The sequence below is a fragment of the Equus caballus genome, chromosome 11 (genome assembly GCF_041296265.1).
Source record: "Equus caballus isolate H_3958 breed thoroughbred chromosome 11, TB-T2T, whole genome shotgun sequence".
NCBI lineage: Eukaryota > Metazoa > Chordata > Mammalia > Perissodactyla > Equidae > Equus > Equus caballus.
Window position 1 is genome coordinate 40,508,400 of NC_091694.1, and position 27,246 is coordinate 40,535,645.

The 27,246-nt window shown below is 49.7% G+C and overlaps 1 protein-coding gene across 2 annotated transcripts; it reads right to left on the reverse strand.

The window, feature by feature from the left end:
• Positions 1–2,332: 2,332 nt before the first annotated feature.
• On the reverse strand, positions 2,333–27,246 carry ADAP2 (ArfGAP with dual PH domains 2). Of its 2 annotated transcripts, none has more exons than XM_001504020.5 (11): positions 27,058–27,246; positions 26,002–26,132; positions 24,221–24,312; positions 21,304–21,383; positions 20,288–20,400; positions 13,661–13,807; positions 9,900–9,983; positions 7,005–7,067; positions 5,347–5,424; positions 4,425–4,653; positions 2,333–3,381 (listed from the first exon to the last, which is right to left on the reverse strand). In XM_001504020.5, exons 1-11 carry the CDS (start codon positions 27,149–27,151, stop codon positions 3,347–3,349), a joined length of 1,146 nt encoding a protein of 381 aa, XP_001504070.2. In that variant the 5' UTR covers positions 27,152–27,246; the 3' UTR covers positions 2,333–3,346. The 2 variants fall into 2 exon arrangements, with proteins under 2 accessions (XP_001504070.2, XP_070083789.1); XM_070227688.1 differs by lacking the exon at positions 27,058–27,246 and adding an exon at positions 26,771–26,898 and having other exon boundaries at positions 26,002–26,500.

Sequence of the window (27,246 nt, forward strand, 5' to 3'; positions counted from 1 at the left end):
TGTGTCTATCCTACTTGAAGTTTGCTGAGCTCCTTGAGTCTCTCCGTGTCTTTCACCAAACTTAGAAACATTCAATCAAGATATCTCCAAATGTTTTTTTTCCGCTCCAATCTCTCTCTCTTCTCTTCCTAGAGCTCCAATTACATGTAAATTAGAGCTTTTGATATTGTCCCACAGGTCACTGAGGTTTTCTTTTCACTTTGTCAACATCATTTTTTTTTTCCTGTTTTCAGATTGGATCATTTCCATCGAACCATCTTCAAGTTTGCTGACGCTTCGTCACCTCAAATTTACTGTTGAGCTGAAATTTTTTTTTCACATATTTTATTTTTTGGTTCTAGAATTTCCATTTGGTTCTTCTTTACAGTCTCTATTTCTCTGTTGAGATTTCATATCTGTTTATTCATTAGGATTGTATTTTCCTTTACTTATTGAGCATAGTTACATTAGTTACTTTAAAATTCCTGCCTGCTAATTCCAATATCTGGGACATCTTAGAATCAGCCTTCATTGATTGATGTTTTTTCTTGAGTATGATTCATACTTTCTTAATTTTTGTATATCTACTAATTTAGGGTTATATCCTGATATTGTGAATGATACATTGTCAAACCTCTGGATTCTGTTATGTTCCTCCAGAGAGCAGGCCGATAATTTGTAGAATTCAGAACTCCCCGTCTGTGGCCGTCTCCTCCCAGACTTCCCTCTCTCACTTTCCAGCTGCTATGGTCACCCTAAGCTCTGTCCTCTATTTTTCAATCAGTAAGACTTGCAGATTTCCATCAGAGTTTTAGTGGTCCCCTGAGGCACTGACCAGGGCCTGCCCTCAGGTGAAAAGCTAAAAAATGAGAAACTCACCCATGCAATTCCTTGCTTCCTAGTGCCAACTCCTCTCTAGTTTCTTAAAAAAGGAATGTTCTAAAAAAATTAAAAATAAATAAAGAGAGAAGAGTATTTAATGTAAGAGTACAGAGGTATCCTGGGGGAACCCAAAGACGAAGTGCCTTAGCCAGGCCTCAGAAACCAACCAAAATCAGGTACTCCATTTCACTGGGACTTCATCTCCATCTCTTGTGTCTCTTCTCTGCCCCTCTGAAGGGCTCCTAGGAACCCCAATTTCCCTCATCAGTCAGTTTTGTTACTGCCTGTTTACTTTTCCTTATTCCCCTCTAGACCATAAATTCCTTGAGCGCAAACCTATGCTTTTATCTATTTTCTCATCCTCATGACTAAGCAGAGTACAGTCAACAGAGCTCACAGGTGGTTAAAAAAAAAAAAAAAGGCAGACAAGTAAACCGACCTTTAATACACAACATAGCAGGTGTTGAAACAGACATTTTCAAGGTGCTCCAGGAGCCAGAGGAAGAAGTACTCACATCTCCACCTGGGCTGTCAGGAAGGCTCAGGAAAGATGCTCCAATGATGTTGCTTGTCCTCTGATTCAGGGATCCAAAAGGACAATCCCATAAAAACCAGAGACTCTCTCAAAGATCCTCCTAACGCTCTGGGTCTCCACCGAAAGGAAGAGAGAACTTCACCCAATGTCTTTCTGAACCATCACTTGAAGGGACAAAGAGAATCATGGAGAAGAGAACTTGGCGATCTGTTTCGCTAACATTTCAGCCATTCAAGATTTCTTTCAGTTCCTCTTTCCCATCTTGGTGTCTTTGAACATTTTTTCCCCTCAGCCTAGACTGTTTTCCTCGCCCTCTTCTCTTTGGCTAACCTTTAAACAGCTTTTAGGTCTCAACTTTAACGTCACTTTCTGGAGAGGAAGGAGGCTCCCCTCTCCCCTAGTCAGGGTAAACCCTATGGCCACACGCTCCCACAGCAGCCTGTACTTCCCCTTTCTGAACACTCACCTCATTGTCCTGCCCCGTGTAAGGGCTGCCTTCCAACAGTCTGTAATCTGTGACAGCAGGGAACACGTCATCTGGTTCCTGCCTATTCCCAGGGCTTGGCACAGAGCCTGGCACCTGGAGGATGCTTAAAAATACTTCTTGCTTCCATTGAATTTCAATAGTTAGTATAACTTCCTCATATGAATGAAAAGAACCAAGGCAAAGAGGTGGGGAAGTGAATTTTCCAACAGTCTCAAGTTAGTGGCAAGGCCAGACCCCGCATGCGGGCTGGACAGCTCTGTGCCCTGGGGCCCAGCAGAGTTGTCTCCTTGGCTTGCTTCTTTCCTTCCAGAGCGTGGTGAGAATCAATGCAGACACTGTGTTTTTTTTTTTTTTTTTTTTTTTTTTATCTAGGCTTTTATTTCTTCTAAAATGTACACAAAGATGAAAATCTCCTAGGAACATTTTTGACGCATGTGAAAAAACACTGCTTTTGAGGAGTGGAAAGTGGATGTTTTAAAAAGATTTTCTCCCACCTTTTTAATTTGGACACTTTCAAATCTATGGAAAACTTGCCTGAATAGGACAATACTCATTTACACTTTATCTTGATTTATCAGCTGCTAACATTTTGCATTGCACAGTGGTCTTTTTTTTTTCTCTTCCTCTCCCTGTATACATATACATATATATATATATATACTTTCTGTCTTCCATATTTATACAGACGCTCTCTATATGTACATATGTGTACACTCTATACATATACATGTACACATACATTTATTTGCTGAACCATTTAAGAGTCAGTTGTCACTGCAGACTGAAAATTACTACATTTTACCCCTGAACGCTTCGGCACGTGTCCCCTAAGAACCAGAGCGTTCTCCCACACAACTACAGCATAATTATCACAATCATACAATGTTATTAGTTCATGTACACTCATATTCAAATTTCCCCCGTTATCTCATATGTCCTTTATAGCTGTTTTTTTAAAATCCAGGATCCAATTGAGAATCATGAATTGCATGTTGCTGTCTCTTTGGCCACCTTTAATCCAGAACAGTTTCCATGCTACTTTATCTTTCACGTTATTGACATTTTTGAAGAGTCCAGGCTGGTTGTTTTAAAGAATGTCCCCAAGGTGGGTTTGTCTGATTATGTCCTCATGGTTAGATTCAGATTAAACTTTTCTTTTCTTTTTGAGCAAGCATGCCACTTGCATGATGCTGTGGGTGCCTTTCCATCACAGCGCCTTCATTTCAGATGTCCTGGGCCTTGAGGACATGTACCAGATCCCCAGACCCTCAGGGCTGGGCAGTAGAGAGGCCCAGGGAGCCGGTTGGTAAAGGCCACAGCTTTGGTCTTGGCAGAGTTCACTGCCAGCGATGGCTGCTGTCTGCGGGGCACTCCTGCTGGGCAACCGAGGCCAAGGCGAGAACTTCTCCTTCCTGCCAGGAGCTCCAGGTGGCCGGTGGCCAGCCAGCTCCTCGGCCAGTGGGTCACCTGCTGCTGCAGCCACTCTCTGTTGATGCAGCTGCAAGGGCAACAAGAAGAGGGCTGAGGGGGTGGCTGTGCCAATGCCAATTCAGAGAGAAGGGACAGCAAGGGGACAGAAGCACAATGACAGAGGGAACAAGAATAAAGAATAGACGGAAAGGGTGAGAGACAGAGGGGACACACACACCAGAGAAGGAGAGAAAAGTAGCATGAGAGACACAGAAGCAGAGAGAAACAGAGACCACAGGCCCCCAGGGAGGAGAAAGCACCAGCTGAAGCGCTTCACTAACAACTTCCGGGACCATTTCGGAGGCACTCTGATTTTGAGATTTTGGAAAGTGAAGAGAGTTTGCGTCTATACTGGTCAGACTCAAAGAGCATGAGTGTTTCTCCCCAGGGGTCACGTGGGGCCACCTGCTCAGTCTGCTCTTTTCCCAACACAGAACTTCTCCTTGGCATCTCGGAAGCCAGGCCCCAGGCCAGCAGCTTCCTGCTCTAGCTCAGAATGTCTCCCTTTTTCTCACAGGGCTGTTGGCAGATAGGGAAGCCGCCTTGTGACATATCTGGGGTGGAGAGGAGGAGCAGGAGAGAGGCAGACAGAAGAGAGGACCAGAGCAAAGAAGAGCACTAAAAATAGCCTTCCTTCTAGGACGGGGGAGGGATGCAAAATCCCGGGAGCTGGCCAGCGGGGTGACCTTAGCTAATAATAACAGGCCACAGTTTTCTCACGAGAAAAGGGACTCAGGGGAGGAGAATGGAGGGAGAGAGAGAGAGCGCTCTGCCTCTGGACTGAGCAGGTAGAGAAGGGGATCTAACGGACGGTTCTGCTAGGGTGAAACTCCTCCAGAGCCCAATGGGGAAGGGCTCCCGATAGAGGAACTTAGTGTGGACAGAGAGGGCTTTCTGGCAACAAAGTGCACTGTCTGTACTTTTCTTTGGCGGGAAGAGAAGAAAATGGAAAGTGTGCAATCAGGAGCCTGACGACGTTGGCTTCAGGGCTCACAGCTGAACCCAAGTGAAGAAGCCCTCTCTGCCCTCCGCCCTCGGCCAAAAGAACCAACCCCAGGCCCTGCATCTTACTGAGGATGTTGAGGGGTGTGAAGGGGCGGGAGAGGACATCCCGGAAACTCTCCAGCCATTCCCGCTGCTCCTTCTCGCTGGGGCAGGTGAAGATGAATCTCCGCTCCGGGGTGACGATGGTGAGGCCAGCTTTCCAGCGATTCCCTCGGATGCCCTTGGGCAGGTCTTCATAAACCTGGTACCCCTGCTCGTTCCTCCCGAGAAAAACCTGGCCTTGCTCAAAGGCGTCCTGAAAATAGAGGACACATGATCATCAGAGGGGCACCTGCAGCCCTGACAGCCACCAGGCTCTATTTTAGAAAGAGGTGTGGGGGTCCCTGCTGGGATTTCTGCTAGGTGGGACCCAGAATTGGAAAGGCTAAAACCATAAAAGAAATCACACACATCATCTGTTAAAATGATACTTAACATTTGTGGAAAGTTAACTATGTACCAGGAATTCAAGTGCTTTCCATGTAGTAACTCGTATAATCTTCATGGCAACCTCTGAGGAAGGCACTGTTATTACAACTATTTTCCAGAGGAGGAAACTGAGGCACAGAGAGCTACGTACGCTGCCCGGGGCACACCACTAAAAGCGGCAGGGCTGAAACTGGAGCCTAGACAGCTGAGGTCTAGAGCCCACTCTCCTAGTCACCACACTTCACAGGCTCCTGGTTAGAAGTGAGCCCTGGAGCCTGGAGGATGAGAAACAACCTGCTGAACTGCTAAAATAGGAGCATTTTGGATTTGCATGAAGGACTTCCCAAAGGGGAGGAGGGGGATGACTTCATGCACAGGAGATGACTTAGAGACAAGGAAAGGTAGAGGGGTGCCCCTCACCAGGTTTCTCCAGCCCTGTGGCTTCCCCATTGTCCCTGACCAGCACAGACCCCGCCTCTGTCTGGGAGTGCGCTGGGGAGGGGCCAGCAGTGGCTCTTACCAGTGGGTTCTTGTAATAGAGCAGCCTCCGTTCCTGGGGATCCAGGGCGAACCACCTTTTCTTGAAAGGTTCTCTCTGCTGCAAAAGAGGGAACCTCGTACCAGGGTCGGCCAAGCTGGGGAGCACAGAGGTCAGAGGGCCAGCCTCGGCTAGGCCAAGAGAGCTGGCTAGTCCCGGCCCCCCATCAGACACCCCAGTGCTCCTCTCTGAGGCCCTGGAGCTCTGAAGGCCCTGCCCACTTCCTCACCCCCTGCCAGCTTCATGCACCCTGCTGCCTCCAGGTGCTGCTGTGCATTGGAAGAGGCACTTTGCTCCTTCTCAGACTGTGGGCAAGAAGTCTCAGAAAAAGGAAGCTAGGGAAATCGGAAGTGGCTACTGCTCAGTAATGCCAAAAGTGCTGGCCTTAGCCCGAATTCTGACCTAGGTCAGGGGAAGGAAAGCCCCTGAGCAAGAACCTCGGGGAGGGGCTGTGCCACTAGCTGGTGAAGGAAGAAAAGCAAATGTGCAACCTTTCAACTAGTTTTCCAGCTGCCTCAGGTTTTCTTTCATACAATTGCCTAACACCTTTCACTGTAGTTTTTTTTTTTTTTTTTTTGAGGAAGATTAGCCCTGAGCTAACTACTGCCAGTCCTCCTCATTTTTGCTGAGGAAGCCTGACCCTGAGCTAACATCTGTCCCCATCTTCCTCTACTTTATACGTGGGACGCCCACCACAGCATGGTGTGCCAAGCAGTGCCATGTCCGCACCCAGGATTCGAACCAGCGAAACCCGGGCCACCAAGAAGTGGAATGTGCGAACTTAACCGCTGCGCCACCGGGCCAGCCCCGTCACTGTAGTTTTAACAAGCATCCTGCAACCTATTGCACCTTAAAGAAAAGAAGGCATGGCAACGCTGCTGCCTTGGGAGTTTTGTAGGGAGCTCTCTCTGCTTTTCCTTTCCTTTTCCCTTCTCCTCCCTCCCCCTCTTCCTCCCCTGACAGCCAGACTTCTGGCTTGGATGGCATCCAGGCTGGGTCTGAGATGTCCTGGGCCAGCAGGAGCTTCCCCCTAGCCCTCTGGACCCTCCATGGGAGGCCCAGAAGCAGCCAGACCTCCCTTCCTTCATTGACAAGTGGGAATGAGCAGGCCGCTGTTGGGGCAGGCTTAGCAAGGGAAGGCAGAGGCTGAGTTTGAGGGAGGCGTGTCTGCTGGGGAGGGGGTGCTCATGTGGGGCTCACTGGCACCCAAGCATGGGTGTATAGGTGTGTTTTCTCAGACCAATTGCTAGCCCCTGTCGCACTTGCATGGCCCTGGTAAGCCCCCAGCACAGAGCACACAAGGGTTCTGGAAAATGCAAAAGCTGGGTCCTTTTCATTTTCAGCAATGCTTTCCCAGGAGTAGGGTCAGTTAGATGGAGCTAAAAGGAAAGAAGCTGATGGGATGCCAATAAAGGGGGAGGATGCCCAATGAGAGGCAGAAATACCTGCAATGCTGGATCCCACACCCCCTAACCAGTCTCTACGTGGTCCTTCCCCCCAGGAACTCACAAACTTTGGTTTACTTCCTTTCCCTCCCTCTTCCCACTCCCTAGTTCCCCATTTTCCCACCTCCAAAATTCTGCCCTACTGCCCACTGGGACAGGGGTCACGAAAGGCCCCCAGGGAGTGGTAGGATGTACCTTTGGGCCAGTCTTTTCCATGAAGCCTTGTTTGAGGTAGTTCCTGGTGATGAGGGGCACGAGCTGGGGGAAGAGAGATGTACATTGAGCCCCTGACTCACACCCCAGGGGCTCAAGGTTCCCCACTGAACTGGGCTCCCCGACAAAGAGGAAGTTTGGAATGAGGAAGGATGTTTGCTGATGGTTCACAGGGTTATATTTGGAACATGGTATGGATGCAATATTCATATTTCCACAGAGCCAGACAACAGCACCCCAGATGTCTGCAGAGCCTACCAGCACAGCTGATCTGGGTTTAAGGACTGAGTTTAAGGACTACAGTAACCCCAGGAGGTGAACATAGGCAAGACTCTGAGGAGCCCCTCCTGCTGTCAGGCGGCATATTTTGAGGTCTCCCATGGATCAGGCTCTGGGTGCCATTGTCAACCACCCTGTGAGCCAGTGGATGTTATCCTCCTCATTGTGCATATGAAGAAACCAGGCCTCAGAGAAGTGGTTGGGGATGTTCGCACAGCCACATTTCCAGTAGGATGAAGAGCTGGGATTCGCATCTAGTGCTGACGGACAGTGGTGGTCCTCCTGCCACTACTCTGTGCTGCTGAAGTAGAAACATGATCAGGCCCCTGGCCAAGACCTTGTCATCGGTGGGGATTCTGACACAGGGTCCCACGAGGTGATGGCAGAGTGGGCAGGGAGAGAAAGCGCTGGATTAGGATTCAGGAGACTGGGTTCTAGCTCCAGTTCTGACCTCAACCAGCCGTGTGACCGTGGTAAAACCTTATTCCTCTTGGGCCTGTTTCCCTCTGTGTAACAAGGACACTGGAATACGTGGTCTCCAGGATCCCTTCCAGCTTGCCATCCTATGCTCAGAGAAGCTTCCAGAGATTGATGCTGGCCTCCTATGCTCCAGGGGGTCAAACTGGCAAGTCTCAAGCTTCAAATGACAGGCCAGGCTTCAGAGAGCAGAGGAGGTTCTCCAGAGCCTCAGGTCCCAGGGCAGAGGCAAAGGGGAAGTAAGGTCTGGGGAGCAGGAATGGGAAGTCTGAAAGGGGGAAAATTGTGAGCCAAAAACAAAAACATAAACTACACCACTCCCCTTTCCCTGAAATACATTCTGTAGGCTTTAATTCCTTCATGCAGAGAAAAGACAGAGTCCCTAACAGCTCCATCATCTGAACTTGAGCCAGGGCAGGGCTCGTCTAGGCCTAGGGAAACAAATGGAGGGAGAAGGACAATCACGTGGATGGAGTTCTATTTACTGTACCTTAGATGCCTTGGCTCACTCAAGTCTCTCAATAGCCCTGGAAGGGAGGTATTTTCCCCATGGTGACAGGTGAGTAAACTGAGGCTCAGAGAGGTAAGGTGACTTGCCCTAGGTAACACATCAGCTTCTCTGATTTCAGAGTCCATGCATTTCTTATTACAGGACCACAAGCCCACCAGGACTCCCTGGGTTTCTGGCATCTGGATCCCAAACTTGAGCCAGGCCTGGGTGATTGCCCAGAACCTCACACCATCCACAGACATGGGGGAGGGAAGACAGGGAGAGGAGCGGGCAGGGAGGAGACCAGGGGTGGCTGAGGGATAACGATGGTGGATGAGAGAGGCAAGAGGACATTGAGGACGTTGGCCAAAGACCAGTTTCCTCCACAGGGGTCAGCAAAGTTGGAGAGCTAGCCCAATAAATAAGGCCCAGTGTCTGCACTTTGTCCTCCTGTCCTCTCCAGTCAGCACTCCCAAGGCCCACCCATGGGAGAGTCCAGTCATCAGTTCTGGGTGCTGACTCTGCAGACCAGGAGGGCCCTGACCCAGGCCTGGCTGGAACTGCTCCCAGAGAACTGCCATCTCAGTGATCCCTGGGCTTGGAGTGGACCCCCATTCCAGATACTTTGCTCCCTGCAGACCTTGGAATTAGGGAACATTTAGGCTTTCAAGGGGGGTCTACCATCTGGAATAACAAAGTCCCAGGATTAACACGGTCCCTTCACCTCGATCACTTACAAAATCTTCTTAAGGCAAGGTTTAAAACAGGAACCGGAGCATAGCACCTCTGAGATGGAAGGGACCCTGAAGATGACCCAGACCAACCGTCATCTTAACAGATGTGGAAACAGATGCTCAGAGAAATGACGTGACCTGCAGTGGTCACACAGCAAGTTAGTGACAGAGCATCCACAAGAGCCTAGGCCTCCTGGCTCAAGACAGCATCCTCTGGCCCACCCCAGCCAAGCCTTAAAGATGTAGATGGATGCCCCAGATGTCTGAGGACAATCAAAATGAAGTTCTCGGGCCCACCAGTACCTTGGCCACAAAGGCAGACGGTTCCGTTAGAACTATAATGGGGAAGATCCTACTGCCTTCTAAGACCAGAACACGAAAGGGCAAAAGGGGGGATGTTAGAGTGGGAAGAGCCCCTTTGGTTGTTCACTTTGGTTATCCCTGGGGCTCAGTTCCTCACCAGTAAAATGGGGAGAATACCCCCACCTAACCACCTGCTACAAGAGGGCACTAGATACAAGGAATGAAAAGATAACATGGGCTCAAGAGCACTCTGTCAGCAATATGTCAGGGACCGTCCATACATTTTAGTGGGAGAAGAGGTCAGAAAGAGATGCCCAAATTCTGAGCCCTTTGACACTGTGGATGGTGGCTGTGCATTCTGAAGGGGAGAGACTGACCTGCTTTCTGGAGGCCGCCTTGCCCTGTGTGAGGCCAAAATCCCCCAGCCTCCGGGAGAAAGCTTTTGGTTCCCTCTGAAATACCCAACTCCAAGTCTCAAGGTCTTGCCTGCAAACAAACCGAATCTGGCCTCTGAGTGTCTTCGAGGTCAGCAGATAAGGAGAAGAGGAGGTGGCAGAGAGAAGACTTGGAAGTTGGGGTCCACGTTTGGCTCACCTCAGACTCTGGGAGTTCAGGAAAGGCCGTTTTTAGGTATTGCAGACGGGCTGCACGGAGGGCATTGAACCAGTCCACTATCTCCTGCAGAGAAAACGCAAAGGACAAATGGACAGCCAATGAGACGGCATCGGGGGAGCTGCGTCTGGTGGCAGGAAGCTAGATGGATCTTCAGGTTTGGGCACGTGCATTCAGCGCATGCACACACCCCCAGTTGCACTCAGGGGCCTGTGGGCTGATCACAGGCATCTGGGAGGACAATGCCAGAACCCAGGGGGGCTCACCTGATCAAGTGGGAAGCCAATGACAGGAGCTCCCCAGAGCCATGAGAAAGGACCAGAGCGAACCTCACGGGCGTTATGCAGTGGCCTAGAACAGTGCTTCCACTTTCTAATGTGTGTACGAATCACCTCAGGATCTCGTCAAAATGCAGATTTGCGTTCAGTGGGCTTGGGGTGGGGCCTGAGGTTCTGAATTCCTAACAAGCCTTCAGTGATGTGATGCTGGTCAGTGCGACACACTTTGAGGGGCAAAGGTCCTGAGTCGTCAAAGACCCGCTTTCAGGTGGGGCAGGCACAGCTGGGGATGCTCCTCAGTGGGGATGCTCACCACCTGGAGTGCAACTTAGGCTACAGCTGGCTTGGACGTTCTGCTGTCACCTTGGGAGAGTACATCTCTCGGCAGTGTGGGCCATCATCTCTCACCCGGTGAACCGCTCATCTGGCTGGCTCTGCCTCTGCTCCGCTGCTCTCCAGTGGGTCCTCCCTCTGACAGCCAGCATGATTTTCTAATTGCAAAACTAACTGAGTCTACCTTAGAGTCCTCTCCACTTCCCTCAGGAAGAAAGTCTAAGTTCTTTAGGATAACTTACTTTGCCCTCTGAGCTCCTTCCATACCAAACCATTTGCAACTCCCCCAGTACATGCTGTTCTCTCTTCCTGGAACACTCTGCCTCACCCACCTCTCTCCCCTCACCCCCCCACACCTTTTACCTTAGAACATTCTACTCATCCTGAAGGACTGCTTAGATGTTGTAATAGATTTTGCTCAGCCCAAACCCTGCTTCGAGGAGAACTTCCCCACCCATTCTCACCCACCCACAATCGCAGCCACATTTGCTGCTATGAACCCACCCCTTCTTGGCCACAGCAGCTGGGCCAGGGCTGGACTAATGCAGAGGCTGGACCGAGATTGTCAGATTCTTCGTCTTAGGAATGTGGAATTGAGAGGCTGAAAGACGTGTTCAAATAGCTGCGGTACTGGACTGTGATGTAAGACGGTGATTGAGAAATTCATTCGAATATGGTTTCAGAAGAATGAAGTCATTACCCTTTCTCTTCACAGGTCAAGCATGCAGGCCTAGCATTGTGGAGTTCTGAGCTCTCCTGTCCTGGGAGTTAAGAACCTTCTTGGGTCTTAGGCACTAAGGGAATGGGGTCATCCCAGGAAAGATTCACCTAGCCCTTCACTTTGGAAGGTCTCTCCAGTCACAAACTGGTGACCCTGGGGCCAGTTCCAACTTGCATACGTGTTTGTCTGGCTCCTGAAGGTCTGTTTGTTTCGATCCTCTATACAGGTCTTCCTGTTTGCCACAGCCGTATAGCTATCCACTTCACTTTTAAATTACCTACCTGTCTCCTGCAGGCATGAGTTTGCGGCCCCCTAGTTATGTCCATCTAATGGAGAAGCTGGCCAGACCCAGGCTGTCAAATGCTCCACCACTGGGCAAGTGGGAGGGGGCCAGGTCAGAGACCTTGGGAACCTCAGCAAAAGTCCTCGTGGCAGCGATCAGCATGGAAGGGTGGCCACCAGCATCCAGCCAATCTGGACTCAGGGCAACAGCAGAGAGCCCACTATGGACTAAGGATCAGGGTTCTCCTCCATGTCTGCCAGCCTGCACAAGTCCCAAGTTTCTGGTAAAGCCAAGGAAGGGAGCTGAGAAAGGTGATCGATACTAGATTTCTTGCCAATTTGGGAAATGGGGTCCTTGAATTTAGAACAACAAAGAAGTATGATATAACTTGCACCCTTGGTGTTACACAACGTGTTCCTGTCAGAAAGAAGAGTGTACACTCTCTCACACACATACACACCACAGTTCCTGCTTCTAATCTCTCAGGAGGCCCCGCCATACTTCTTGACATTGAAACACTTACCCCTGTATCCTTCCCATTCACGGCCCCTTTAAGCCAGTCTGAGTGTTGTCCTTTTCAGCAGACTCACACAATTCTTCAATAGAAACTCCTCTGGAAAGCCTTTTTACCATCTCCCGCCCTCCAAGACTAGGCCACTTACATGTCTCCTGTGTGTCCCCAGCACGCCCTCCACTCCATCACATGGCATCATCAGCGCCTATTTCCCCACCTGTCTCCCTCTCTAGACTGTGAGATCCTTGAGGCCCTCATGGCTCTGCCCCCTTCACTACCACACTCCCTAACACCTAGACAGTGCTTTGCACATTGCAGGAGCTCAGTAAGATTCATTGAATGAGTGAATTCACGAATGAATAAATGATACAGATGTGAATTTGCTCGAGATTTTGTCTTTTATATCTGCTGCAATCATGAGCAAATAACAACAGTAGTGACTGATGTTGGCAATGCACTTCGCCAAAATGAAGAGCTTTCATGTTCATGGTTCGTGGTCACTCGACCCTCAAACCCCGACTGGGAGGTGGGTGTTATGATCCATAAGCAAGCAGACTTAGGAGGGGAAGGGACCTGCCCCAATAACACGGCAGAAGCAGGGCCCCAGCTTCTGACTCTAAACCCCTGCTCTTCAGACCACAACACCAGGAATTCTGCCCAGACTATGGGGTAAGCATCAAGCCCGCTGGGAGGTGATCCATGGTCAGGATCCAGAGCTAGTGCGCCTTGGGAAGATCTGGTCCCTGTAGCTGGTTCCTGGCTCCTGCTGCCGTGGGTTCTTGCTCCAGCAGAGGCACAGGGGGTGGTAAAATGAGAGCAGGGCTCAGGAACCATCGGCTGTGTGCCTCTGAGCAAGTTGCTTAACATGTCCATACCTCAGTAACATGGAGAGAAAACATTTCCAGAGTTCTGAGGATTAAGAAATGATATATAGTGATCACCAAGAACAGTGTCCGGCACAGAATTAACAGTCACTCACAAAATGTCAATTCCCATCTTTACCCCTCCCTACCTCCTTTTAGCATCTCTGTCCCTTGCCCAGTCATACGACCCTGTTCATTCTGACCCAGCTTACTCTGCTGGACCTGGACTATATTGACCCGCTCTTCGGAGCAGGATGGAGCTGATTTCCTGAGTCTTTCAGTAGTGCTTCTCAAACTTTAATGTGCAGAAGGATCACCTGGGGGTCCTATTAAAATGCAGTTTCTAACTCAGTGAGTCCAGGGTTGGACGTGAGACTCTAGTTCTAACAAGCTCCCAGGCAATGCTCATGCTCTTGGCGCGGGACCACACGTTGAGAGGCAAGGCCTTGGAGCGCGCTGCTGCCTGATCTTCTAGCCATTCCTCTTCCCACATTCAGAATCTCTGGCAGTACCTGGATTTGCCATCCCTGGGCGTAGACCCTTCTGCTAACTGTCCAGACGCACCCATGGGACCAGCCAGGTTCCTCTCCCTGGTCTCGCTCTGCCTTACTCTTACCTCTGTCTCAGACCAGAAAGTGACAATTAATTAAGGCAAACAGCAGCAGCAAATCTCAAAAGGCTGCTGCACTCGGGAGCCAGGTCTGCTGAGTCTGGGGGCGCTGAGCTGGTGTGACAAGGCCAGTCATCTTACCTTCCCACTCTCGTGATACACAAACAGGTTCCTGATGTGACCCTCTCTGCTGTAGGTGATCTGCAGCCCGTGGGGGTTCCCTATCTTCTCTGTCTGGAAGGTGGCATTCAAGTCCTTGATGCTGATGACAGCCTTGGGGCCTTTACCCTGAAAGAGAGGAAGCGGACACTCAAGATGCTGAGTCAGCAGGGTGACATCTCATCACTTTCGCCAATGAGCCTTAATGCCCTAACGCCAACAGACAACCAATCTGTAACTTGGGATAGGATTTTAACATCCTGTTCTACTGTCAAGATGCACAGACAGTCTCCCGTTCTCCTGTCTGCAGCCATCCCACCATTCCTACTTAATCCGATTGGCCTCTCTGAGCTGGAAGGGGCCTTGGAAAGACCTTAACTGAGGACTTTTCAAACATTTTAGTCATAGAACTTTTTCTGGAGCAAATCATCTACGGGAGCGAAACAAATAAAATAGATAAAACAAACAGATAAAAGCAGGTGTGGGGGTCTCGGAGCACCGCTCCCACACTCACCTCTCTGTTCTCAGAGTTCTGAAACACGGTTTGAGCACTAATTGATGCTAAGAAGGGAAGGAAAAAGAAGGGCTTCCCTTCAAAACCAAAAAGAAGGAAAAATGATAAAAACACTCTAGACTGGTGGTGGCCGTTCACCGTATGTGGCTATTAAAATTAAAGTTAAATAAAATTGAAACTTCAGTTCCTTAGTCACACTTAGCCCCACGTCAAGTGTTCAGCAGCCTGTGGCTGGTGGCTAGGATGTGGGACAGGTGCAGATGTAGAAGGTTCCCATCACTGAGGCAAGTTCTACTAGATAGTCTTTTCTAGAGAGAAATCTGGTTAAGTTTATTAAAACGTTGAGCGTTTTGCTTTGACCCACAATTGTGCATCTAAGACTCTATCCCAAGGAAGTAATTGCATTACTATGTAAATATGTACATCAAAAGATGTTTGTCACTGTGCTGCTTATAATAGTAACAAAAAGAAGAAGAAGAAATTATTTAAAGGTCTGTCAGGGACAAGGGGTTAAATAAATAAATCATGGTACAACAACACAATGAAATGCCACAGGAATTCTTTTTGCTAGGAAAGATTCACCCTGAGCTAACATCTGTTGCCAATCTTCCTCTCTCTTTTTTTTCCTCCCCTCCCCAAAGTCCCAGTATATAGTTGTATTTTCTAGTTGTAAGTCCTTCTAGTTCTTCTATGTGAGCCACCACCACAGCATGGCTACTGACAGATGAGTGGGGTGGATCCACGCCCAGGAACAGAACCCGGGCTGGTGAGTGGAGCACGCTGAACTTTAACCACTGGGCCATCAGGGCTGGCTCTAGAATTTTTTAAAGAATAATTTAGATCAATATTACTAATATGAAAAAATGTCCATGATATCTACGAATGAGAAATACCAAGTCCCAGAAAAGGATGTATAGTAGGAACCTACTAATACAAAAATTATACACACATACACACAAAAATGTGTGTACATTATATATATACACACATATGTGTATATATATATATATATTATATCTATGTTCGAACATGCATAAAAAGTATAGACAGATTTATACCAAGACCCTTAACAATGGTTTTCTCAAAAGATTATTGGAAGATTTTCGTTTTAAAATACTTACTATGAGAAATACTAAAAATATTAAAAAGTACATCTAACTTTGTTAATATTGTTCCGAACTTTTTTTTTTTTTTGAGGAAGATTAGCCCTGAGCTAACTATTGCCAGTCCTCCTCTTTTGTGCTGAGGAAGCCTGGCCCTGAGCTAACATCCATGCCCATCTTCCTCTACTTTATACGTGGAACACCTACCAGAGCATGGCGTGCCAAGTGGTACCATGTCCGCACCTGGGATCCAAACTAGCGAACCCTGGGCCACCAAGAAGCGCAATATGCGAACTTAACTGCTGCGCCACCAGGCCGGCCCCTGTTCCAAACTTTTTAAATAAAGAAATATGACATTACTAATAAAGCCAAAATCCCTTTAACTACTATTCAGCCTGTCCCCTTCTCCTCCTCCACTCCCCATAGGCAATCACTGTCATGAGTTTGATGTTTATCCTTCTAGTTAAGTCTTTATACTTTTACACACACATATACATATCTATGAACAGTATACGGTATTGTTATATGTGGCTTCAATTTACATAAATGGTGTCATATTATATGGATCATTCCATATCTTGCTTTTGTCACTTGACATTATATTTTTTAGTTCTATCCATGTTGAGATATACCCGTCTAGTTTGGTCTTATAAATGACTACACCAAAAGTTACCCATCTGTTTTCCTGCTGATAGACATTGAGACGGTTTCTGATTTTTGCTCTAGTCAGCTGGTATCCCTGGTACACATACGTGAGAATTTCTCTAGGTCACGGTCTATGCTTAGCAATGGAATTGCTAGATCATAAGTGTCTATCTCTTCAACTTACTGTAAACTGCCAAATTATTTTGCCGAATGGCTCTCCACGGTGGTTGCACTAATATTTATCTCCATCAATAACACAGAAGAGGGGCCAGCCCCGTGGCCAGGTGGTTAAGTTCACACACTCTGCTTCAGCAGACTGGGGTTCGCCAGTTCCGATCCTGGGCGCGGACCTAACACCACTCATCAAGCCATGCTTTGGCAGCACCCCACACAGAAGAACTAGAATGACCTATAACTAGGATATACAACTACGTACTGGGGCTTTGGGGAGGAAAAAAACAAAAAGAGGAAGATTGGCAACAGATGTTAGCTCAGGGCCAATCTTTCTCACCAAAAAGCATACTAAGAAACAACAAAAAAAAGGGAATTCACGGTCTTTGTAAATGAGTATTACATGATTGGCCATAGTTCAAAAAACAACACACACACACAGAAGAGTTCCGCTTTCCCCATACCCTCACCAACACTTGACCCTGCCAGTTTTTCACATTTTTGCTAATGTGATGAGTTTGAAATTGGATATTGTGTGTGTGTTTTTTTTCCGAGGAAGATTAGCCCTGAGCTAACTGCTGCCAGTCCTCCTCTTTTTGCTGAGGAAGACTGGCCCTGAGCTAACATCCGTGCCCATCACCCGGGATCCGAACTGGGGAACCCCAGGCTGTCATAGCCCAACGTGCGAACTTAACCGCTGCACCATGAGGCCAGCCCTGAAATTGGATATTGTTAATTTTCATTTAATCAACTTTATTGAGGCATAATTTATAAACAATAAATGGTACTCATTTTAAGAATACAGTATGGGGCCGGCCAGGTTGCACAGTGGTTAAGTGCACACGGTCCGCTTTGGCGGCCCGGGGTTCGCTGGTTCAGATCCTAGGTGCGGACATGGCACTGCTTGGCAAGCCATGCTGTGGTAGGCATCCCACATATAAAGTAGAGGAAGATGGGCATGGATGTTAGCTCAGAGCCAGCCTTCCTCAGCAAAAAGAGGAAGACTGGCAGCAGGTAGCTCAGGGCTAATCTTCCTCAAAAAAAAAAAAAAAAGAATACAGTCATTTTTCACAAGCATATATACCCATGTACCACCACCACAATCAACATATAGAACATCACTATCACCCCAAAACAGTTCCCTCCGGCCCTTTTGCAGTCAATCCCCACCCCACCCCAACCCCGGACAATCACTTACCTGCTTTCTACTGGTATAGAGTAGTTGTGCCTGTTACAAAATTTCATATAAACGGAATTATATAGTACACAGTTTTGTATAAGGCTTCTTTTGCTCAGAAAAATATTTTTCAGATTGATCCACATTGTAGCATTTATTAATAGTTTGTTCCTTTTTCTTGCTGAGTAATATTCCATTCTATGGACATACTACAATTTGTTTATTCATCCAGTTGTGGATAAGAAATTGATGTTTTAAGCCAGTAAGTGTTAGGATGGTTTGTCACTCAGCAACAAATCACTAAAATAGTCTGTTATTGGACATCTTTTCTCATCTACCCACACTCCCTGCATAGGTGAACCCAGCCAGTCCCATTGCTAAACCAGTCTACATGCTGCCAACTCCAGCTCCAAACTCCCTAAACCTCCAGACTCACATTTCCAACTTCCTTCTCATTCTCCACTTGGGTGACTAGTAAGCACCTCAAATAAAAAAGACTCTTTCTTCTTTTTTGAGGACAATTAGCCCTGAGCTAACATCTGCCGCCAATTCTTCTCTTTTTGCTGAGGAAGATTGGCCCTGAACTAACATCCGTGCCCATCTTCCTCTATTTTATATGTGGGACGCCTGCCACAGCATGGCTTGATAAGCGGTGTGTAGATCCACGCCCAGGATACGAACCAGTGAACCCTGGGCTGTCAAAGCAAAGTGCACCAACTTGACCAGGCTGGCCCCAAAAAGGACTCGTGATCACCCCGTTAGAGAGCTAAGTCTTTGCCATCTCAGCCAACGGCAAATCTATCCTAGTTGACTGGGACAAAAATCTGGGAATCATCCTTGATTCCTCTTACTTTCACACCCCATGTCCAATCCTTCAGTAAATCCCATTGGCTCTATTTTCAAAATATATGCAGAATCTAACCACTTCTCATCACCTCCTTCACCACCAACCTGGTCTAATCCATTATTCCTTACCTCACTATTGCAGTGGCTTCCTAACTAGTTTCTCTACTTCCGCTCCTGCCTCCTCCCTGCCCCACCCTCACCCCAGCAGCAGCCAGAGTGTTCCTTTAAACAAGTTTAAGTCAAATTATATCACTTCTCTGCCCAAAACCCTCCTGTGGCTTCCCATCTCAGAATAATCCAAAGCCTAAATTTTTTGTAAATCATGTATCCAATAAGGGACTTGAATCCAGAATATATAAAGAACTATTACAACTCAATAATAAAAAGACAAATAACCTAATTAAAATATGGGGAAAGGATCTGAATAGACATTTCTATAAAGAACAGCCAATAAGTACATGAGAAAATGCTCAACATCGCTAGCCATCAAGGAAAGGCAAATAAAAATCCCAATGAGATTACCTCACACCCACTAAGATGGTTATAACCAAAGAGACAGATAATAACAAGTGTTGGTGAAGATGTGGAGAAATTGGAATCTTTATACATTGCTGGTGGGAATATAAAATGGTGCCGCCACTTTGGAAAACTAGGAATTTCTCAAAAGATCAAACATAGAGTTATCATATGACCCAGCAATTCTACTACAAGGAAAATGGAAATATATGTCAACATGAAAACTTGTACACAAATGTTCATAGCAGCATTATTCATACTAGCCAAAAAGTGGAAAGGATCCAAATGTCCATCAACTGATGAATGAATAAATGAAATGGGGTATATCCACACGGTGGAATATTTCTTGGCAATAAAAAGAAATGAAATACTGATACATGCTACAACTTGAACGAACCTTAAAAACATAATGCTAAATGAGTGTTACAAAAGATTGCATATTGTATGATTCCATTTATATGGAATGTCCAGAATAGGCAAATCTATAGAGACAGAAAGTGGATTAGAGGTTGCCTAGGGCATGGGGGTGGAGTGGAGCGGAGGATTACAGTTAGTGGGTGTGGGGAGTCTTTTTGGGGTTATGAAAATGTTCTAAAGTTGATTGTGGTGAAAGTTGCACAACTCGGAATATACTAAAAGCCATTAATTGTATACTTTAAATGGGTGAATTTTATGGAATGTGAATTTATATCTTAGTAAAGTTGTTTAAAAAAAAAATCCCATCTTACAATGGCCTACAAGATCCTCACCCAGGCGAGTTCATCTCCCTCCATCCTTTTCTTTGCTCACTCTGCACCAATCACTTTGGCCTCCTTGATGCTCTACAGGCCCACCAAACCCCCTCCCAGCTCAGGCCAGGGCTATGGCTTCTGGTTGAGCAGTTTGTGCACTGAACAAAAAGCCCTTGAGGGTGCATGTGGGAACTGCGATCCAGTTGTCCAGCCTGGGAGGCAGGGGCTGTGCCCTCTCCGAGCAGTCATCTCTGCTAATGAGCACACAGGTCTGTGCTAGCCATGACCATGCTCAGGCTTCTGCACACACTGTTCCCTCTACTTCTCCTACTCTTCCCCCACATATCTGCACAACTCACTCACACTTATTCAGTCCTCTGCTCAAATGGCATCAGAGAGGCCTCCCCTGACCACCCCGTGGTAGCACCCCCTACTCCCATCATTCTGTAAACCTTCACCCTCTTTTATTTTACTTCCTAGAACTTATTGACACCTGATATATCATTTATTGATGTATGTTTGGGGTCCCACCTGTCTCCTTCCACTGGAATGAAAACCCCATTAGAACAGGAGCTTCGTTTAGCTCACTGCCCAGAATAACGTCTAGGATATAGTAGGTTCTCAATAAACATTTCTTAAACATGAATAAATTAAGTAAAATCAAGCGATTAGCAAAGGCACAATCACGGACCAGTCTAGGCCCATTCTAGGCGAACAGAAGCTGTGTTTTTTAGAGGACTGGACTGACTGAGTCACCAGGGGAAAGTGGCAGGGTGCGCTGCCTAGCTCTCAGTGGCCGAGACCACCCGCAAGACAAGGCACCAGGGATTAAAATGCGGACCTCGTTTTAATGAGGGGTGAGAGCCAGTGCTCAGGGAGGGGACGCCTCACGGGTCTGGCTCTTACCTCTTCTTTAGTGTAGTACTTCAGGAGGCCTTCCCTTGCCAGGAGGACAAACCTCCTTCTCAGGAACTGCGCGTTGTCCCTTCCCCGCTTCCACAGGAACCCTTCTCGGTTACCTTAGCCGCCAAGGACGAGAAAGAGTGAACACGTGTGGCCTCAAGATGAACAAGCAGCTCCTGAAGCTCGTAGGGGCTCAGGGGTGGAATGCAGCCTCCACGTGCCGCTAAAATGTCTCGAAGCAAACTTAGCTATTTCAGGGGCAGGACGCGGGGGTCCTGTCTGGGGCCAAATTTGCAAGGTCTTATGATTTCAGTTGGGCTCGCCTCGACATCCTTCCTCGGCTGTTTCACGGGAAGACACAGTAAACCCTTAAGGAGGCTAAGGACTGAAAACTGGACTGATTCTCACAGAGGTCCACACTGTCCTGCTCAACCTCACGTTGACATGGGCCTAATGAAACTCTCCATTGTGCGGGAACAACGAGTGACCTGTATGCACCCGCTGGTGGGAGAACGCTGCCTGCTCCTGGTAGCTAGGACCGGCTGCCTTTGGTCCTCAAGGAGTGGTTTTGTACACTTTGCTGTCTGGGTCAGTGTCAGCTTGGACTCCGAGCCGCTGGGCAGAAACTGCGCAAAGCGGGAAACGGAGGCTGAAATGCAGCCCATGCAGCTTACCAGCCTGGTGCCACACCAGGGGCTACACCAGCCAGGGGCAGGGGTGCCTTCTTCTCATTGGTCTGCTGGGGACTGAGTCTTCCTGCAATTCACACTAAGAGTCTATACACATTTGAGGCCTTGCAGGGACCTGAGATAAATACGCCTCCTGGCCACGCAGACCGTAAAACCCCGCCAGCTGATGTGTCACTGTTTCAAAGGGAGAGGAACTCACACCCTGGCCTCTGTGGCCAGAGCGAGGGCAGCAAGAATCTCTTGGTTGGACCTTGTGCCTAATACTCAGGCATCTTGTTTTCTAGAACTCATTAGAACATAGACCTCAAAAGGGGATGAAAATAACTTTACCTGGCGGTGAGATCATCTTCCCATCAGCCATGAATTCCTGTCTCTCGTACTTAGCTCGAATCCACTGTTCCTTTAAGACCCTAAACAGAGAGAACCTGTGGTCAGCTGTATCCGATGCAGCCTCTTCCCACAGTAACTTTCCGACCCCGTAGCCGAGGGTGGGAATGTTACAGCAGCTGCCTCACTGCCTGCTCCGCTGACCCAGGGTTCTCAGCCTCGCTACTATTAACATTTGGAGCTGGATCATTCCTTGCTGTGGGGGGCTGTCCTGTGCTCCGTAGGATGTTTAGCAGCATCTCTGGCCTCTACCCCGTAGATGCCAGTAGGACCCCCTCCCCAGTTGTGACACCCAAAAATGTCTTCAGACATTGCCAGTGTCTCCTGGGAGGAAACATTTCCCCCAAAGGGCTACATGAAAACCACTGGGCTATTCCAACCCCAGCCTCAGCCCTCTAGTCAACAGGAGAGTTACTGGCTCCCCTGCCTCCTCCCACTGCATGCTCGTGAGCTGAAGCCAGAAGAGCCCACGAGCCTCTCCCTGTGGCCCGTTCATGAAATCTGGGCATGCTACACTGCACAGAGCAGTAGTCTTGGGATTCGACCACCTGGGACCTGGTCCCACTCTATTGTTTACCCACTGTGTGACCAAGGGCAAGTTACTTAACTCCTCTGAATTTGGAGACTATGCCAATATTATACCTACCTACCCCTTAGGGTTGTTAAGAGGTTTAAACGTACATAAAGTACATACCACGCTCAGCACATAGCAGATTTAATGTTAGCCAAATCAGATACTGTCATCCATGACCCCTGCAGAAAAACCATGCAGCTAAGAGTGGACTTATTTCAACTGTGTGGTTCCCTCTCGCCTTTTCCAGGTAAAGGTTCCAAGGTTTATGTGAGCTCACCCCACAGCCACAGGGAATGACCAAGAGCTGGGTGCCTGGCCCAAACCGGCCAACCAGAGCTCTGCCCGGGGCTGTGTGGACCAAAAGGAGGGAAAGTGAGAGAGCAATGGATTGGAAGCCCTCTCTGGGGCAAGCTGGGAGCTGGAGCCGGGGACCTGGAAGTGGCTTTGCTCCCACTGCATGAAGGAGGCTGGCTGAGAGAAAGAGGTGGGAAGGAGAGCCAGAGAGAGGGTGAGAGACCCGACAGTGTTTGAGGCCCTGGCTTGTCTTTGCTGAGGTCTGAGCCCCAGAACCCATAAAATCACCTTGTTCCCCAGCTGGTTTAAACTAGGTTTCTGTCACTTACAATCAAGAGTCCTACCTAATGTACAGCTCTCACCCCAGCACACTGAGGAGAGCCCCCAAGCCCACTGTGGAGTCCTGAGCCACAGGATCAGAGCTGGGAGAAGAAATGGAAACTGAGGCCCCAATCCTGGCCCTGGAGGTGGGGAATTTAGAGGACTTTTAGAATTGGGGGGGAGGGGGCAATTAGTATTCAGCTAAAAGGGGTTAATGGGCAGGGCTGCTGTTGGAGTCATGACAACAGCGTCGGTGTAGTGCCGGCAGAAAGCCTAGCACATAGTGGGTGCTCACCAAGTGGCTGCTCCCTTCCCCTAGGAGCAAAGGGCTGAGTGGCAGCAGGAAGGCAAGATGAGCCAGGCCCCCTGAAGTGTGGCAGATCCACCTGCTGGGCCAGGGACCAGGCAGCATTCCGAAGCTGACACTGAGAAATGGATTAAAACTAGCTTGTTGGGTGACCCGTGAGATGTTTTCCATAAATTATCTCATTTAATCTCGCCAACCATGCTATAAAGTATGCATCATTACCCACATTTCAGAGGTGAGGATGCCATGAATCAGAGAGGTTTGGTAACTTGTCCGCCTTCTCATAGCTAGATAGTGGTAGAGTCAGGAGACAATACTGGGGTCTTCTGAGTTGAAAGCTATGACCCCCCTGCCATTACACACGGCATCAACAGCCCCCCTGGGTTGTTTAAATACTAAGAAATTTCAGGACACTAGGTACAGTTGTATAGTTTGTGCGCTGTCCAAAAGCATTCCTCAAGGCTAGAGGGCAGCAGTGGCTGAAACGCAGCCTGCTTCCTGCAAGCCCTGCCCCCAGGAGGTTGTGTCTGCCCAGAGGGACACCTTCTCCCCCTCTATACAAGGCGTGTCCAGCAGCCCTGGTGGTGAGGCTGAGGCCCCGGGAGGGGGGCCCAGGCTCGGGCAGTCAGTCCTGCAGAGGTCTGGGGTCACAAGGGACCAGTGTCACACTGACCCCTCACCTCCAGGAAATTCCAACCCTCCTGCTGCTGCACAGCGCCCCAGTCCCCGCCCAGCCATTGTACTGGATTTTGCCAATGCCGTGGGGCAGTCATCCAGGCCCTGGTGTCAGACGGGCTGGTCCCAGCTGTGCCTCTATAAGCCTCAGGTTTTCCATCTATATCCTGGGGTTAATGGTAGTATTTATCTCGTAAGGTTGTTGAGAGAATTAAACAAATTAATTAGCACCGAGGCTGGTACACAGGAAAAGCTCAATAGATATTAGTAGCTACTATTATTTGTATGCTTATTATTTAGGGGTCTGGGGTCCAGGCAGCTGCTCTGGAGCTGCCTGAGCTCAGATGGGACAGTCCTAGGCACAACACTCTGCAGGAAGTAGCTGAAATATGTTTGTTCTACTAAAACACCAGCGCTTCTCTCCTCTATCAAGTTAGCCACCACCTGTAGGCTATAAGCACAGCAGAGGCAAAGGGGCAGGTCATAGAGAAAATGTCCCATTTCACAGCTGTGGAAACTGAGGAAAATAAAGGCAGAGAGGGGCTTAAACCAGGTTTATGTGCTCTCCAGGACAGCACCAAGTGCCCTCCCGGGCGCACCTGCTGATCAGGTCCACAGAAGAGACCACCACGAAGGCAGCGGAGAAGGGGGAAGGGTGGGGGCGGGGGACTAGGAAATCACCCACTCACAGGCAGTCGTTGGCCTGGGGAATATAGTAGAAAGCAGGGACTCTGGCTTCGTACTTGGCCTTCACACGGAGGTTCCCGTTGTGGGTCATAAACTGCAAGACAAGAGCAACTTGGGGTAAGTTTAGAACTTGAAAAAATGTGAAATGAAACCACAGTCTACCCAGAAAGCCACTGTTCTCACTGGCTCCTAGACTGAGTCAGGAGACACTCCTACAGGAGTTTGACACGTCCCACTGGGCTTGGTCATCCACGCTTCTGGGAAGCCCCAGTCTGGAACAATGAGGAGCTATAGTAACCATGCCTTGCACAGGCAGAGTAGTTTCTAGTTCTCACACATAAGCTCATTTGATCCCCTCAACCATTTTAATATTACTGTCCCCATGTCAGAGATGAGGAAACTGAGACTCAGAGAGGTGAAGTGACTTACCCTAGGTGACACAGCTAGTAAGTGAGAGCTGGGATTTGAACTCAGGCCTGTCTAACTTCAAAGCTCATGTTCTTTCTCCTACCCCCTCCACAGATGGCTCAGACCCCCAGCAACAGTCCCTGCAAGTCTGCAGGAGATACACGTAGCTGGAGGATGGAAGAAGTCAGTGCTGGCCCCACAGAGCACATAGGTCAGGATGATCACTGGGGCCCTCTGACACCCAAGCAACCCAGAGGCAGATGTGCCAAGAGTGGTCCTGGCCAACAGTCAGCCCTCAGTAACAGCAGTGGCATATCTGGGGCGAGGGCACAGGTGGGAAGAAACATCAGCTTTTTAATCCACGCCCCTTGGGCAGAAGGAATTCTGTCCTCCCCTCCCCTGGGGACCACTGGGCTGTGTCATAGGATCTGCGTGTTGCTTTGGATCTCAACAGAGCAGGGGTCACATCCCAGCTGTGCCATTTATTTACTGAGTGACCTTTGGGCAATACTCAACCCCCTGAACTTCAGGGATCATACCTGCAAAATTGAAGAAAATACAACAGGGGAGTTAAAAGGCACAAAGGAACCACCTTCAGGCCTACGTGCTGGTTTATGAGTTTCCTGTCTTTCTCCTGCACTAGAATGTGAGCTCCATGTGGGCAGAGACTTTATCTTGCTCACTGCTCTCTCCTAATACCCAGCACACGGTAGGCCTACAGTAACTATGTGTTGAAGGAGTAAGTAAAGCATCTAGCCCAGCGGTCTTGGCACAGTGCTGGCCACTCTGGGCACTCAGTAAACATCAGCCTGCTTCCCTAACAGTCCTCACAGTCCTAAGCCAACCAGCACAGTTCAGAGCTGCCTGCTCTCGGAAGGTTTTCTGGCCAAAACGGTATTATCATCCAGGCTGAAGGTGTCCTCTATCTGTATAAGTCAGGAGAGCAAAATGGTCCCCTTCCTGGCTAGGGGGCCAAAGAAGGACTACAGACCATGAATCAGGATGCTTCAGCTCCACTCCAGGACTTCAGCTAGTGAGAACAGCAGCCGTTAACTGACTACTTACTCTGTTAGCACTGAGCCTCCATTCAGCCCTCACAGCAGCCCTGTGAAGGGGCAGTGGTAGCCCTAGAGTGCAGATGTGGAAACTGAGGGCCCACAGCCAGGGTTATGTAACAACCCAGGGCCTCGCAGCTTGTCAATGAGAAGTTGATGGAGCTGGAAGTTGAACTCAGGGCCTCTGTCTAAGCTGTAACTCTAGTAGGCTGTGTTTTCACTCTCTAGTTATTGGCTGTCTCTGGGCCTCAGTTTCTCCCCCGCAGAATGGGAGCACCCCGCCCACCACCTCTCCGCCAGCCCTGGTGCCCTCTTGCTACCTCCACAATGCTGTCGTCCCAGAAGTCAAGTCTCACGGATTTAACTCTGCTGATGTCTGGGAAGTTGCGGTGGACGCCGGAGCAGTTCAGACAGATGAAGATGCCCAGCTTGTAAGAGGCCCAGTCGGGATCTGCGGGGCGAGAGGGCAGGAGGGGAGCCGGGTGGAGAGCAGGGCGACGAAGCCAGGGCTAGATTGGGGGCGCTGGGAGAGGCAGGGCTTGGCAGTTAGGGTTCCTGGGGCGGTGTCCAGCTCTGCCCATGCCGGGAACCCTTTCTCTCTTAGTCTCCCCACTTTGGGTGAGCTAAGATACCAGCATGGAAACTTCTGGTCAGCCCACCGGCCATGGCGCGGCGGCGACCAGGATGAAGATCTTGAAAGGAGCCCCGGGGATGGGGGCCAGAGGCTGAGGCGGGCGCGATGTGGAAGTGGCAGGTCTCCGGGGAACCGAGAGGAGAGCGCAGGGGGAGGGACCGGCACCGAGCCGCCCGGCTGGGGAGCTGCAGGTGGGGAAGTCTGAGTCAGGGCCCCCCCTCTCCCCACCCCGACCCCGGCGTCCTCAGGGTCGGAGCAGGGACGCGGGAGGACCCTGGGGAGGTGCGAGTGGGGAGGGAGGGGGCACTGGATGGTCAGGGAGCCCGGGCCCGAGATCCGGGATATTTGGGTCCGACGGTGTGGGAAGTGGCTGGCTCCGGAGTGAAGACGCCAGGGACCGAGGTCCGGGAGGGTAGGGTGTCTGGAGGCGGAGGTGAACAGGATGGTCAGGGCACCTGGGTCCGGGATCTAGTGGCTCGGTCCAAGGATCGGGAAATATCCGTGCCGGGGTCCAGAGTGGGGAGGACAGGGGGCCTGAGTTCGGGTGGGCGCGACATCTGATGAGGACAGGGCGGTCGGGGGCCTGGATCGGAGATTCAGAGTCTGGGTGGGCGGGGGCCTGGGTCGGAAGGGGTGCTAAGGGTCACGCCCGGGTCCGGCGGGGGCCCCGGACGCGAGCCGGTGTGGAAGGAGGGGAGGGGTCCGGCTCCGGTGCGGGCTGCCCGCGCCGCCGCGCCCTTACCCGCCGCCCCGCAGTCGGCGCACTGCGCGTTGCCGGTGCCCGCCGCCTGCAGCAGCTCCAGCAGCCGCTTCTTGTTCCGCTCGCGGTCGCCCATGGCCGCCCATGGCCCGTGCGCTCGCCCAGCAGGTGGAGAGGACCGAGCCGCGCGCCTCCCGACCGCCGCGCCGCCGCCAGCCCCGCCCCGGCCCG